The sequence below is a fragment of the Peromyscus eremicus genome, chromosome X (genome assembly GCF_949786415.1).
Source record: "Peromyscus eremicus chromosome X, PerEre_H2_v1, whole genome shotgun sequence".
Taxonomy (NCBI): Eukaryota; Metazoa; Chordata; class Mammalia; order Rodentia; family Cricetidae; genus Peromyscus; species Peromyscus eremicus.
In genome coordinates, this window is record NC_081439.1 from 84,289,713 (window position 1) to 84,305,964 (window position 16,252).

General features: G+C 41.8%; 1 protein-coding gene across 2 annotated transcripts; it reads left to right on the forward strand.

Annotated features, from left to right (window-relative positions):
• The first annotated feature begins 9,700 nt into the window (after nucleotides 1-9,700).
• On the forward strand, nucleotides 9,701-11,259 carry Bex3 (brain expressed X-linked 3). 2 transcript variants are annotated; one of them, XM_059250654.1, is made up of 3 exons: nucleotides 9,701-9,836; nucleotides 10,187-10,253; nucleotides 10,640-11,259. In XM_059250654.1, exon 3 carries the CDS (start codon nucleotides 10,668-10,670, stop codon nucleotides 11,010-11,012), a length of 345 nt encoding a protein of 114 aa, XP_059106637.1. In that variant the 5' UTR covers nucleotides 9,701-9,836; nucleotides 10,187-10,253; nucleotides 10,640-10,667; the 3' UTR covers nucleotides 11,013-11,259. The 2 variants fall into 2 exon arrangements, with proteins under 2 accessions (XP_059106637.1, XP_059106638.1); XM_059250655.1 differs by having other exon boundaries at nucleotides 9,702-9,836; nucleotides 10,686-11,259.
• Nucleotides 11,260-16,252: the final 4,993 nt, after the last annotated feature.

A 16,252-nucleotide genomic window follows, 5' to 3' on the forward strand; every position in this document is an offset into this window, starting at 1 on the left:
TGGCCCTCTGCAAGTCTTGCTCTTAGTAGCTGAGCCATCTCTCTAGCCTGTTTGTACTTTGTTTGCTTTGTGTGTGTGTGTGTGTGTGTGTGTGTGTGTGTGTGTGTGTGTGTGTGTGTGTGTGTGTACATGCAATGGAGCACATGTGTGAGGGTGTCAGGTCCCCTGGAACTGGAGTTACAGACAGTTGTGAGCTGCCATGTGGGTGCTGGGACTTGAACCCGGGTCCTCTGGAAGAGCAGCCAGTGCTCTTAACTGCTAAGCCATCTCTGCAGCTCACCTCCTGAGCCAGGTGAGGTAGTGCACAACTTTAATCTCAGCACTTGGGAGGCCGAGGAAGGCAGATCTCTGTGAGGCCAGCCTAGTCTACAAAGCAAGTTTCAGGACAGCTAGAGCTGTTACAGAGAAACTCTGTCTTGAAAAACAAAACAAAACAATGACAACAGCAAAAGCCAAAAAATAAAAAATGTATCTCCTGGACCATTTTATAATTTTACTTACCAAAAAGAAAGGAAAGAGAAAAATATTTTTCACTAACTTTTTGAACTGTAACTTGAGAGCCACCAAAATGGTATGGTATCTGTGACTAGTGTTAAGACAGTTCATTATGACTCCCCTTGAGGGGCCAATAGGTACACATGGGTATGTCTCACTTTCCTCTGCTTTTCCTTGGGAAGTACACGCACACTTTCTTGCACTGAAGACTTGAGTCACAGTTTAGCCTGAGTTGAAGTCCCTAAAAGTTCAGAAAAACCTTCTTCAGCTTATGGGGGTGGCAGTGTGGAATCATGTCTCCTTCCCTTCGCTGGAGCATTATTCATGGATTTCCCTGACTGTCACTTGGCCCATCTGCCCATCAGCTACGCACAGCTTGCATCTTAGCTTTGTTTCTTCGCTGTTGTTTTTCTGGCCAGAAATCCCCAGTTCTATTGGCTTCAAATTTAGAAATCCTTTAGGCGCATCCCTACCCATGCCTAGGTTCAAAGGAACTTTGTTGGTTCTGTCCAGAAGACAGCCATGAGAGTAGATCACCCAGAGTCTTGATCCCCCCTCACACTCCTGTGAATACTCAAGACCAGCCTGAATAAAACACATGGAAAAACTACTCCTCAAATTCTCATATGCCAGGTTCAAAACACATTAGAAACGGCCACTTCGATAATTTGCTGACCTCAAAATTCTAAAGGCACTCTGCTTTCTTTCCTTCAGTTGTCTCCTAAAGGGGCTTGCTGTTTTTCCTATGTTAGGTACTCTGTGAAGAAGATGCCTTAGGCAGGGGGAACTTTGACTCCTGAATGCAGTCTTACCAGTCTTCAGCTTAAATTATGAAGAAGTCTAACAGCTTTCCCTCAATACTGTGCAAACAGCTCAAGGCCCAACTATGTGAATTTAGGCTTCATATGTCTTCATTTTATGAGAGGTTGAAATCCTAGCTGCGGTGCACATCTATTTCTTTAAACTTTACACTGGATGGAACGGTGGTTTCTAAGCCATGAAAGAAACCCCTCTAAGGAGGCCTAGAAGGAAAAGTAGCCACTAGAGAACAAGTGAGGACCACATTTTGAGCCAAAGCCTATCTGTGGTTGGTGTTGTCTGATCCAGGCAGGGATATATTCCAGACTTGCACTGGATGGGTGGATTATTCCTCATCCAGAGACCTATACATCTTTTATCTCTTTCTTTCAGATATACAAACAAGCACCAAAAAATATAGTTTGGCTTCACTATAAATGAGAAAGTAGGGAGCTTTGGCTTCAAATGACACAGAGAAAGGCATTTTTGTCTGTACAGTCACTTCCTTTCTGATATTTAGTTCTTAAAATAGAAAAGATATTGCTTGAAATCTGAATGCCTAGGTTCATGTTTGACTTTTTGATTTTACTGCGTATCTACTGAGCCTTACTAGTGATCAAGTTAAAGGCTGTAAGATGTAAGTTCTCTATCATGTTTTTAAGAAAAGTCATACCATAGTTTTGTTTGAAACCTGGGGCCTATGCAGGATCGCTTGGCTCGGCCTGGGAGGAGGTCGGCCTGGGAGGAGGGGACTGGACCTACCTGGACTGAGTCTACCAGGTTGATCTCAGTCTGCGGGGAAGGCTTTGCCCTGGAGGAGATGGGAATGGGGGGTGGGATGGGGGGAAGGTGAGGGAGCGGGAGGGGGGGAGAACAAGGGAATCCGTGGCTGATATGTAGAACTGAATTGTATTGCAAAATAAAAATAAAAAAATTTTAAAAAAAGAATTGCTCAATGCTATCAAATAAACACTTAGATCAATGATTTAACTTAAAACTGACTAGTGATATCTCTAAATGAAAGCTAAAAATATTAGTCTTTAGAAACTGTCACTATGCATGACTATGTATGTATTGTTCACATGCACTTATGAGTTTAAGGTTACAAAAGCTCCACTAGCCCCAACCAGTTATGCTTGATCACTCGTCCCAATATACTAGTTAAAGAGAAGAGTAATTGCCAGGGACAGAGAGAATACGCAATCAGTGTGGCCCCAGTGTGGTCCAGTGTTGGTGGTATTAATATGAATCTTAAATTAAAATTTTAAAACAAAAGCAAGCGGTATACATAATTAGACAGTTCTGGTTAGGGTGTTATCTGGTTGACAACTGTCTTAATTCTGGCTCTAGATGTTCCAAGAAGTCCCTGTTGCTTAGCTGGATGGATTAGTTTTCAACAGATGATTATTCCTGCTTCCCAGTGCAACCCTGCACTTACCTGGGGTGCTAGGCTTGGTGTTCCAAGGATGGAAATAGGGCTTTTCTCTGTGCTTTCAGCTCTCCTTGGGTAATTAATATGCTTACCTACAAAAGTAAGGACACAACACAAAGGAAAACAGAGATAAAATGAAGGCAGAAATGCTTTAGTTTTTTGGTTGCCTTATAAGCTCAAATGAGACATGAATGCTTTAAAAAAAAATTCAGAGGTTGGAGAGATAGCTCACTGGTTAAGAGCATTGGCACTCTCCCAAGGGACCCAGGCTTAAGTCCCTGCACCTACATGGTGACTCACAACCACCTGAAATTACAGTTCTAGGGAATCCAATGCCCTCTTCTTGGCTGCTCAGGAAACAGGCATTCATGTGGTACACAGACATACATTCAGGGGAAAAGGCCTATACTCATAATAATAATAACATATTTTTAAAAGATCAGTTTCTAAGTACCTATTACAATAGGACTTAAATCTCAAACAAATTGGTTAATTTAAATATATTGTTCAAAATGTTTTCAGGACTGTTAATGTGATTTTGCTGCATTTCATATACAGCTTCCTATGAGTCACTAAAATATAAATTGGTTTCATCAAGAAAAAATGTTTTCTAAATTTTATAAAGAAAATAAAACTGAAAAGACTCATCAAATAAGAAAAGAGATACAGAAAGTTTTAGGTGTAAGACATTTGGGGTAAAGGATTAAAGAGAAAAAAGCAACTGCTTCCAGACAAGAATAGGTTTTAGACAGTTTTGTCACAAAATAAAATATTTCTGTTTTAAAATTGAGACTAAAGACCAGGAAGATGGCTCATCTGATAACAGTACCCATGGCACGCTGAAAGACCTGCGCTTCATCCCTGGACTCACACTTCGGAGGGAGAGCAGTGTGACTTATACAAGTTGTCCTCTGACCTCCACATGTCCTTCTTTAAAGTTTAAACTAAAAAGCTTAACCATACTGTCGAGCTCTTCGAGAACTATAAGAAGTTTATGATATGTGAGACTTTACAAACGTAAAGATGGGGTGCATGTGGTCAAGTTTACTATCATTAAAGACAAGCACCCCAAGGTGAGATACTGCTCCTTGCTCGTCTCACCAGGCTGCACGGTCCGGACGCCAGGAGGAAAGTATAGAAGTAGGCAAACAGAAAACAGAGACAACCGAAAGGCCCAAGGGAAAAAGATACAGGTAACGGGACACACCTGGACCACACCTGGCTACTATAATAGCTTTAGTCCTGGGGAAAGAGATAATTCCTCAGGCAGATTACAACTGATTGTCCCAAGAGAACCCAGGGTAAGGATTTTATTTTATTTTTGGTTTTTCAAGACAGGGTTTCTCTGTGTAGCTTTGCGCCTTTCCTGGATCTCACTCTGTAGTCCAGGCTGGCCTCGAACTCACAGAGATCCACCTGCCTCTGCCTCCCGAGTGCTGGGATTAAAGGCGTGCGCCACCACCGCCCGGCCTGGATGGGGACTTTTACATATCACTGGATGGCATATAATTCAAATCATAGTGCCTGTGGCTCAAATACTTGTCTCATAATTTTCTTTATCCTTTAAGGTAAAACTGGTGTTCTTTGTTCCCTTAGATATTAGCAACAGAACTTATATGGGAAATAGCTAAGCCTGGGTAGTCAAGAGAAAGTAACTTCATAGATATCTATGCATGAATTTTCTATTTTTTTTTTCAGCAAACCCAGAGTTTCATGAATGATGACAAGTGCTCTGCCACTAGGCTACATCCCCGGTCTATGTATGTGTTCTCTGATATGCTACTGAGTTCATCCCAAGGTTCAAGGGGGAGGAGGAATATTACTACCACAGGCTTGAAGGGTCAAAGGAATACACACACACACACACACACACACACACACACACACACACACACAACTTTAGTACAGGTCATCAGTTTAGGGCACTACATGGAGATAATCTCTTCCAGTAAAGTCCTAAACTACTCTAAATAGTGACTGTAAGCCTTCCTTGTCACAATGTATGCATCTTCTGTAGTCCTTGAAATAAAATATTTTACTGCTGCTCTCTAAGAGATGATAGAAGTTGGATATCTGTTGGTTTTACATTCAGATAACCAAGCTCAACAGCTCTCTCCCTCCCCTATTATTTCAGACAACATTCTTCAATTAAATATCTTTCAAATGATCCAAATTCTTACAGAGATACTTTCATTAGGTCCATTCTTTATTCCGTAAGTCTTGGCATCAACTTTATAATGGGCATACATCATGGGAAGCCTGAGGGAGCATGTGTTTCTACATTCTTGACACCCAGTTTCAGTTTGTAATAGGTGTTTCAATGTTGCTGAAAAGAGCAAAGCGCAAGAAGAGCGCAGCAATGAAGCACCGTGAAGCTGCAGAGAAACATCTGAACAAGATCAGGGCTACCTATACCCACAGAGCCGCCAGTGCTCGGAGCCTTCTCCCAAGCCGAGTATTCAACTAGGAGAACCTAATGAGAAGCAAATAGAGTAATTGACACAGTCCAACTGGATGCACTCCAGCCAAATATGTGTGAGTTACATAGTGAATCATTGTCTCAAAAACAAACAAGCAAACAAAGAAAGACAGGCCACATCTCAAAGGTTAGAGCCCTTCCCTAGCAGGCACACATGGATTCAATCTCCAGCAGTGGAGAAAAATCAAACCAAACCAAACCAAACCCCCGAGATTTCAGCAAAAAAGAAGCCTCCTTGGACTGGATATTAGCCTGATAGCTCCAGAATGTGATTGAAGGATCTTACCAAGTACAGGTGAAATCATGAAAAAACAAACAAACAAAAAACAAACAAACAAAAAACAAACAAACAAAAAAACCCCACAAAAAACAGTGAATCAATAACATGCTTTTGCCACTGTTTTCCCAGTGGGTATGGGCTAAACTATATATTAGTCTAGCTCTTCAACTTCCAACTATTGTTATTAAAATAGGCTCAGTCAGACAGTTGAATATTGGGCTCCTTTTGTTTTGAGCAATCAACCACACTTTGTATTTCGAGTCCTCCTAACCCCTTCAGGACCTTTAGAATGGTGGCTCCTGGGTATGGGATGTGTGAGACCAAGGTGTTCTATTGTCTAACAGTTCTCTCTCTGTGTGTTTGTGTGTTTGGGTTAGTGGTGTAAAAGCTTGCAGAAGAGGGATAAAAAGACAAGTCTTAGTTCTGGGAATGTACTTCAGTGACAGAGTATTTACCCAGCTTGTTTATGGCACTAGGTTCAATCTTCATCACTCAGAAAACAAAAATACGCCTCTTCATCAAATATCTAGGGTGACTCCCATGTAATCAATCTCTCATGTAAGTGCTACTCCAATGTAATTCATCACCATTGAGACTCAGGCTAGATTCCTATAGATTCCAGTGACAGGGCTCTCACCAGAACAACTCTCTCAGGTTTTGCGGGCATCTCTGAAGCCTGGGCAGTATCATACATGTAACTTTTATATTAACATTCCTATAATATGTATCTCTTTTTGTCCTACTTTGCAACTCTGTATCTCAAACTTTTGTCTCCTCAGCTTCCACTTTGGACCCTGCCAGCATGCAGGGATTTGTTTTTCTTATCTCTTCAGAACTGGAAACTTTAGAAGAAAAACAACCCTGGCCCTTTCTACGCCTTTCCACACCACCGTAACATCTTTTCAGTTTTCTTTCTGTTACACAAAGAAACCTTGTCTTGAAAAACCAAAAAGAAAGAAAGAAAAAGAAAAAAGCCATTGCTCTATTATAACCCATCTCCTATATAAATTTTGATTGGAAGTATATACATATGTATGTTTTTGTTCAAGAAAAATTAGGTGGTTGCAAACAAAAGACTTATCCAAGCTGGATCAAAAGGACAATGTTTAACCATGCACCCACTAAAAGAAATAAAAATCGACTTGATAAACTTCACATTCAATTGCTATGCCACACAATTTCTCTACTTTCAGGGAATTCTTTCAATGTAATTTATTTAATGTTTTCCTACTTTGTACTATAGCCTTCAGAACAACATCATCAACAACAATCACCTTAAGTATGGATGCATTCATTTACCAAATAGTCATCTACTTTGTACAAAAGACACTGTAAACCACTAACTATGCAAAATAGACACGTGGATTTCACGAGTTAATATAGCTAAGGAAAGCAGTACAAACTGATACTCTTAAAATACTGCTAGAAACAACTTAATGGTAGTAAACAATAATGAGTCAATTTCATCAGCAATTTGCTAGGCTCTGGTGGTGAATTCTTATTATATGTAACCATATTCTTCTAACAATCCCTGTTTCACTGTGGAAGCACAAAATATTGGTAAATAATTGACTTAGAGTTACTCATCATTACTTTAGCAGACTGAATCTGAACCCAGATTTGTCTGATATCCCAGCTCATGCTTCTATTCCGCATCCTTCCAGTCAGTATTATTAACAGAGCAGTCTGTATGATGTTAAATTAAACAAAATTTGGCCTAAAGATGGCTCTATACTTGACCAATTACACAAGAAACTGCAAGGTAACTTAAGAAAAAGATTAAATTAAAGCCTGTTGGAGTATACTTTTCTAACAAACAGCTCAGTCTCAACCATTCACAGCATTCCACCTTCAATCAGTAGTCGGGGAGTAACTGTTCTGACCCTATGTTCTCACTTGTATTTTGTTCCTGTGGTAAACATCATGACTCAAAGCAACTGCGGGGAGAGAACGGTTTATTTGACTCACAGGTAATAACCCAACTCTGAGCTAAGCCAGAGTAAGAACTGAAGGAGAGACCATGGAGGACTGCTGTTGACTGGTTTGCTTTTCATGGTTTTCTCGTCTGCTTTCTTATATAACCTAGGACCACCTGCCCAGGGGGTAACACTGCCCACAATTGGCTGGGTTGGTCCTTGAACACCAATCATTAAACAAGAAAATGACCTCAGGCTTGCCTACAGTCCAATTTTATGGAGGCAATTCCTAAATTGAGGGTCCCTCTTTCCAGGTGACTCTGGTTTGTATCAAGTTGACAAAAAACTTACCAGCGCACTATGCTTAAAAAAAAAAAAAAAGCAAGCACTAAGCTGTAATCAATCAAGCTGTCACTTAGCCTCAACTCTGTTTTCTGTACATGTCCATTTTCTGTCCAAAACATGTGGCATGACCATGTTGAAGAACAGCATCTTTGAACCTGTTCCGGCTTTCTGGACTTTCTGGTTTGTGAATCATCCTTTGTTCAAATTGATCAGTTTGTCTAAACTTTTTATTTTTAAAAAGGAAGAGTTGTTACCTGTGATACAGAGTCCAGAAATCTCTAGAATTACTTTAAAAGGTAACTACTGGCTATAATTTTGCAATTTGAGATTTTGGAGCTATATCCATCTCTAAACTCTTAATTTTATATGTGATATATGGCTCCCAAACTTTAACACACAAGCATTTCCATGTTATTTCTCCAGTGTCCCACCTCATTTATCAGGGTAGGAGACAGTACAGAAGTTTGAGGGCCAAACTAGAATCAGCTTCTTTCTGTCATAATGAACAGTTATTAAATCGTAAATAACAACACTATGTTTTCAAAAATCTATCTTCTATCTGTGATCATGTTTTAACAAAAGCTGATTTCAACTCCAGGCCTGTCTGGGCCACAGAGTGGGACTTTGTCTCAAAACAAGCAAATAACCAAAAACTAAAAACAGTGATTTCAGGGTGGAGGAAACAGTTGTGTTCAGGATGACTTTCAGTATAAGTTTCATTGCTTCATCCATCCTTCGCTTATTTCTAATATTTTTTGCAATATTCACACCAGAGTAGGAGGTTTGGGGACTAACTTCTAGATATTTTCTAGTTTTCAGCTCATTAAATATTTATAGAGTAGTTTGAAGGTTTGGAGAGGAAAACAAGAAATTAAAATGACTCTTTTTCCTGAGGACAATGGACTCAGATATCTAATATAACACCAGCACTTGGGAGGCAGAGGGAAGAGGCAGCAGCAGGAAAGAGCACCCCACGTTTGAGGCTATCCTGTTTGGTATAGTGAGTGCCAGGCCAACCAGTGAGACCCTACACACACACACACACACACACACACACACACACACACACACCATATAAAATTATGACTTCTCTCTGAAGGAACTGTTTCAGATCAGTTTCAAAGCATTAGCTGTATTCAGCAAGAGTCCCTCCTTCTTAAAACAAAAAATGAAACAGACTAATACAGCATGTTTCAAAACAGCCATTCAAAACCTAGAGTATATATTTTCTGTCTGACACACACAGGATAACATAAACAAATTTTTTTTTTCATTCTGCAGAATGAAACATTTCTTTCAAAGCTGAAAATTCACCAGGCTTGGTAGAGCAGGCCTGTAACCTTAGCTACAAGGAAGGCTGACGCAGGAAGATTGAAAATTCAAGTGTAGCTCCAACAACATAGACAAGCACTGTCTCCATTTTTTTTTTTTTTTTGAAGTTTAAAAAGTGTGTGTGGTGGCAGGGGGTGGAGCAGTCTGGGAATACAGCTCAGAAGAGAGCTTGCTTGTCCAGCAATTATGAGGCTAGAGGTTCTATCCCCAGCATTCCAAAAAAAGAAGTGACCCTTTTAATTTTTAATTTTCTGAAGCATGCTGATTTTTTTTAAAGAGAAAATAAAGAGAAATATGCACAATCTACCCCATTCTCCACTTTAGGGTGTCTGTGGGGAGAGGTCCCGGGGAAAACATTTGGCAAAGGTGGAGAGGAATCTCAGTGAAGGCTAAAGCCAAGACCTGGCTATAGTGGGAGGGAGAGATAGAGGATGGTGTCGACTCTCCCTGGTAACAGGGAAGGAGAAGTCCAACCTCCAGATGGTGAGGCCACTTGTGGGTACTCAGATTGGCGAGGATCTGGATGAGTGACGGGTGGGGCCTGAGGTGCTTGCTCGCGGCGGGGAGCTGGGGCGGGGCCTCCTGTCGCACTGGCCTCCTGAGCAGGGGAGCTAGCTTGGCAGTGACGCGCGGCCCTCACGTGACCCGGGGCTGCAGAGCGACGCAGCCTTGGGTGCAGTCGTCACTCGCGTCTGGTCTCCGGCTCCGCGCTTCCCTGCGCAGGGCGGGCTGGCATCGGGCCCTGGGCGAGCGGCGCAGGTAAGGGGCCCGCACGCCGCGGCCCTGACGGCGACAGCCTCCCGATGCGCCGGAGCGCGCTGCAGGACGGCGCGGCGGCCCCGCGGCTTTCTGCATGGCCAAGGGAACCGTGGCTGCGCCCGGGGAAGGGGCGCCCCCGCTTGCGGGCGGGGATGGCGGGGGTCTCGGGGAAGGGCCGGCCGGGCCGGCTGGCAGAGGCCAGTGCTAGACCCGGCCCTGGAGAGCATGGAAGGGACGGGCTGTTGGTGGCTGTGGGAGGCGGGGAAGGATGGGCAGTGGGGGTGCGGGCGGAGGAGGGGGTGCGGTACTGAGCTCCGCGCTGGGTCGCTCCGATCCCACCCTGTCTGCAGGTCTGCAAGCCGAGAGTCGCGGCGGCGAGGATTGAGAGGAGGACTCCGCGGCGAGGGATAGGCCCAGGTCGGTTCAGGGCAGTGTGTGTGTGTGTGGGGGGGCGCAGTGGGGGAGGGGAGGGGAGGGCTGGAGGAGCGTGCGGAAAGCCCTGTCTGGGACCCCAACGAGAGCCCCTACCCCACCCCACTCTGCATCTCAGTCCTCCATTTTGGTGCCTGCGGAGCTCAGGGAAAGGATCCTGGGAAATAAAAAATGGTGGGCTTTGGAGGTAGAAGGGAAATGAGAGAGCTGGGGGGAGGGGCTCGAAATGGAGGCTCCCTAGAGCTTGCCTGGAGACTCTTAAGGTCGGGAAAAAAAATAATGAAAACTTTTGTTGTTAGTCTCGGAATATTGCTGGTCAGTGCACCAGGCATTCAGTTTCTTTCCTTGCCCTGTCTTACTTGTGTTCAAAGAATAACAACCAGAAAACAAAATCTCATCATGGCAAATATCCACCAGGAAAACGAAGAAATGGAGCAGCCCCTGCAGAATGGGCAGGAAGACCGCCCTTTGGGAGGAGGTGATGGCCACCAGCCTGCAGCAAACAACCACCACCGAAGAGGACAGGCTCGCCGACTTGCCCCTAACTTTCGATGGGCCATACCCAATAGGCAGATTAATGATGGGTTGGGTGGAGATGGAGATGATATGGAAATGTTCATGGAAGAGATGAGAGAAATTAGGAGGAAACTTAGGGAGCTACAGTTGAGAAATTGTCTGCGTATTCTTATGGGGGAGCTCTCTAATCACCATGATCATCATGATGAATTCTGCCTTATGCCTTGACTTCAGCCATTTTCATGAGATTCATACTGTGATTCCCGATGTATTCCTTTTCCTTGCATTTTCCTGACATGCCTTTACTGATCAGTTTGTGGTGAGCCTTGTGTTATTTCCATGTGCCAGGTGGGTCTTGTGTTGCCAACTTCTAATTGGAGATTGCCTTCCCACTCAGTGTGAGTTTCTGTCAACAGTACAGTGTTGCCCATTTGCATGGAAAAACTGTAAAGTAAATAAAGCAACTGAAAAGCAACCTGAATATTTATTATTGTCTCCGTAAAGCATATATAAATACATAAAAATGAACCACAAAAAGTCTGAAATTCAACAGTATTGGGGGCACATGTATATAATTAATTTTTCTTTTATTTGGAGTTTCATAAACTTTTCCAGTGATTTTTATGAACTTATTGCAGGTGCATATAATTATTTGCTCAACAAACTTAAAGCGTAAATCCTCTTATAAATACAATTTCTTAGAATTGTCCTTAGTCCCGGAGAATGGAGTTTTACAAGGCTGTGGAATACACCGGATCAGGTGTGGGACTCTGCTGCTTTAGGTTTTTCCCTACTTGTTAGCAATCAATAAGGCCAGGCCTCCAGCCTTCATTAAGTAGTTGGGGTAAACTGAGGGGAATCCTCAGTCCTTGGCCATACTCCCAGTTTCAGACAGGAAAAAGAGGTGGGTTCCTCTATGTCATTTGTATGTTGCAATCCCGTCTCTGATTACAGGTATGTGATTTGGGCATCCCCTCTGCTTCCTGTTTTCTGTACCTAGGGATGGCATACCTATAGTCCTCAACATAGCTAAATCTGATTTGTTTATAAAGTCTGTAGTGTCCTTTGTATGGTGGTGTGGAAAATGCCTGTATAACTTGACATATTTATCCAGGTGAGTATAATCCCCATGGTTCTTGACTCAAGAAAATAGCCCTTTCTGGTTTTAGTTTTGTGCCCCCCTTCAAAAAACCTCTGGCATGGGTGCACTGAAGCCTAGCACAATAGATAAGAGATGCCTTTCAGGGTTAGGCCCAGAGTGCATTACTGTAAACCTCCAGAACACAAATAGACTAACAGCTTTATGGTGTTTCTACTGTAAAGCAGCCCCTCAGCAGGCCTGCCCACCCAGTTTAATAAACTTACTAGAAACATCGTTCACTGAGGAACAGGCATTCTTGGGCTGCATCTTGTTTGTCCCATCCACACCTGAAACATAAACTTCATTGTGAGCTCTTAAAAACCATGTGAAGCATTTTGCTTTATGATTTTTATGTAAATGTGTATCCTCTAGACAGTAATATTGTCTAAATTTTACTGTTGAATGGTTAGGGCCTGACAGAGTAATCAGAAATTGTTGATTATTCTGATAGGTTAAGTACAGTGGAGTTAGAAACTCTGTTTGATACTGTTCCTAATTGACTCTCCATAACAGAAGGCTAGTAATCACCGATCTGGAAACTTTAAAGAAGCACCCCAAAGAAAATCTTTAATTCCATATTTAAAAATTATAGACCTTATAATATGTTAGTGTTTATGGGAACACAATTACCTGTACACATAAGGGAAATATTAAAACTGAATTCATGACACGTGGGTGCCCTTCTCAGCTTGTTGTCCACTGTTAGCAACCTCTAAATCAGAGATTACTATTTTTAACAGTTACCCAGTTGATTTTTCATGTCTTAACTTTTGACAACATAGGTAAAAAGAAACTGGCAGAAATCTCATCATTTTACATGACCTTACTCGATTACACAATATACAGTTCTAAAATGAGAAATTATACTGTATTAAATATTCAGTGTATGAGTATAGTTAATTTTAATTACTGTCTTTAATTTTTAAAATTGTTCAATTAAGTTACTGCATTATTATGAAAAATTATACTAAAATTATACATTATAATTTCTGTATAGATCCATGCCCTGTCCACTTATAACAATAATTTTGTCTTTACATTCCTGAAGCTCAGTGTTTGGCACAGTGCTGAATATGGCATATATTTAATAGCAAAAAGGGCATGTATTTAATAAGTTATTAAATGATTTCATAGTTATTAATCCAAAATATACAACAATCCATAGTTTTGTTTCTGGTTATTTTTTATACACAACGAAGTTTTTATGAAGAACATTCAAAACTTACTATCTTTTAGAAATATACATTGAAAGGTCATTATGCATATTGAGATTGTGCTGTAAACTACGTAAGAGTATAAGTAACAACAATCCAGTCACCCAGGAATATAACTTTAATTTTTTGTCTTTGTCAGATGCAGGGCCTCATAGGAAAAAAAGACTGCCTCTTTCTCACCTGTGAAGTTGGGTGTGGTGGCATTGGCCTGTAATCCTAGAATTTGGGGGTGGAGGTAGGAAGATTTTGAGTTTGAGGCTACCCTGGGCTACATGAGACCCCCCCAAAAAAAAAATTAGCTTTCATTTAGCCAAACTCAGGAGCCATTATCAAGGCAGCACATTTCAGTTGGCAGCATTTTGAAGATAAATTCTACTTACTTTTGCTTACTATATAGAGCAAGATAGAACTATTTACTTAAGATTAAAAATTGTCCCAGTAACAGAAAAAAGTCTGGTTTCCATTAACAAGATTATCAAAATCCCATGTCTATTCTGTCTCCTTTCCTGTTAATCACATGTATTATGTAATGCCATGCTGATCTTGGTTAGAAAGAGCTAGCTTTTAGATTTTCAGTATTATATTTGCACTTGTATTATAACTGCAACCGAGACAGACGAAGAGAACCCACCTGTCTCTGGGGCACTAGGTAAGTATGAAGCACTGTTAAACGTCACCATTACTATTAAATCATGTTCATTTTTCTGTGTAAATATGCAGACATTGGGGGATGGATAGGGCAACTGGACTCCTAACTAGCTGTTATTGGACTCTTTCGTCCTACCCTGCCTGCCTTGAGCAAAAGGACTATCAGCCAAACAGCCAACCAAACTCTGCCTGTGTGGGCATCAGCCAGTTTGAACACTCCACAGAGGATGTGAGAACACTATACAAAGATTGCAGCTGGCTCCCCCACCTCCTGGAGGTTCATCCTGGGATGTCTGAAACTGTTTATATTCAGACCTTTTGCTTTTGCAAACCTTAATGAACTCTAGACAAGCGGGTAAAAGCCTGTAGGATAAGACAGGTCTGTCTAGAAGTATTAAATTAAATTGCCATTCTTAGGACTGCAGTAATAACTACAGAAGTAGATAAAATCAGCCAAGGAGAACAGCGAGACTGAGAGAAGATTGGACTTGCAAGAAATAGAGCTCAATTCCTAAGAATCCAAGTTTGTAATTTATCAGAAGCAATTCAATTAAAATCTACAGCCCGTCCCCTTCCTAGTCTAAGAGAAGCAATGAAAAGAAAAAGTGTAAGATGGTGATAAAATGTTCACATTAAGGATACGACAGAGAAAAGATGAACCTCAAAGAATGGTGAAATGTACTCTATAAGAAATCTGATATTGTTTTTTAAACATCACAGAAAGCAATGAATGTTCTCTAGATAAACAGGAACATTTAAGAAAGGAATGAGTTAAGGCAACGAGGGTTCTGTTGATAAACAGGAACATTTAATAAAGAAAAACTGTCCGTCAACCCACTAGGAGTCTCATACTCCTTAACTTACATGGCTCCATGAAAGAATGCTTCATTACTTTCCCTGCTGCTGTGATTAAATGCCCTGACACAAGCAACTTAAGAGAAAAAGGGTTTGTTTTGGCTCACAGTTCAAGCGGACAGTTTGTCATGGTAGAGAAAGCATGGGGGAAGAAGCTCTGAGGTGGCAGCTGGCCACATGGAGTCTGCAGGCAGGAAGTAGAGTGTGACAGATGCCTTCTGTTAGCGTTCTCACTTTTCTTGCAGTCCTGGACCCCCTTCCCAGAATGGCCCCACCCACATTTAATATGAGTCTTTTCACCTCAATTAGCTTAACTGAGATAAGTCCTGACACCTGTACCTGGGGGCTAACCTAATCAAGATGATCCCTGACATACATTTCCCCAGGCTTGTCTCTGGAGATTCCAGATTCTGTCAAGCTGATAGTATTAACCATCACAAAAGTAAAAAAAAAAAATCAGAATGCAGTAATGATAAGCTACTTTTCTGCTGTCACCATGACAAATACACACAGAAATCAACTTCAATGAGGAGAGATGTATTTTTGCCTCATGTCCTCAGAGATTTCGGCCATCATCAGTTGGTTCTGTTGCATTGGGCCTGAGGTGAAGCAGAAGCAGCAAGATTTAAGAATACATGGCAAAGACTGTTCACTTTCTGTCAGGATGCAGACAGAGACAGGAAGGGGCCAGCCACAAGTTCTGTTTTGCAAGATATGTACGGGCTGACCTGCTTCTTTCAACCAGGCCCTACCTCTTAGCTTCTACCAACTCTCAATGTGCTCATCATTGTGGATTCATCAAGCTGAGGCAGGATAGAAAGACAGGGGAAATAGTGGGGATATGAGAAGGAGGAAGAACTCCCCCTTACCCTAGAATCCAATCAAAGCCTCTTGCTAGCAAGAAAGCAAGAATTCCAGCATACTGCTATTAACAACTCCTAGCCAACTGCTATTGGACTCTTTGTACCTTGCCTGCCTTGAACAAGAGGCCTTTCTCCCTTTCCAGCTGAAAAACCTGAATTTTCTAGCAAACTCACTAAACATTCCATTTACAAGGAAAGGACATGTACTAATCATCTTGTGTAACGCTAGTGGCTTCTGGTTTGCTTTTATCAGATTATAATTCCACCTAAGCCATCCTCATAGTCACCTTATAATGTCCTTTATCAAAGGAGGAGATGGAAAAAGATTTCTTAGCTATCTTCTGAGATGTAACCTGAGACCACCGAATTAGTATGTAAGGCTAGTGTTGATCATTAATAGCTTACTCTCCCTTGGGGAGTCCATACCCACACTCTGGTACACCTAATGCTCTGCCACTCTTCCTTTGAGAAGCTCATACTCATGTTCACAGATACGTCTTACTTTCTTCGGAGAGCCTGGCTTTCTCTCAAATTTTGGGCTTGAGTTTTTATCAAAATAGCTTTGATACAAATCTCCACACTGCTTCACAAATTGACTATTCCTGATGTTCCTTTCAGTAGCAAAGCCACAAAATCCAGCTTGAGCTGAGGTCCCTAAAAGCTTAGGGGAACTCTTAAGCTGCCGAGAGTGGCAGTGTGGAGCTGTGTGCCTGTCTCCTCACCACTGACACAGAGATTAATCCATTG

What these genes read in the sequence shown, in the direction of transcription:
- Bex3 (XM_059250654.1), top strand. Translation starts at nt 10,668, where the DNA reads ATGGCAAATATCCACCAGGAAAACGAAGAAATGGAGCAGCCCCTGCAG.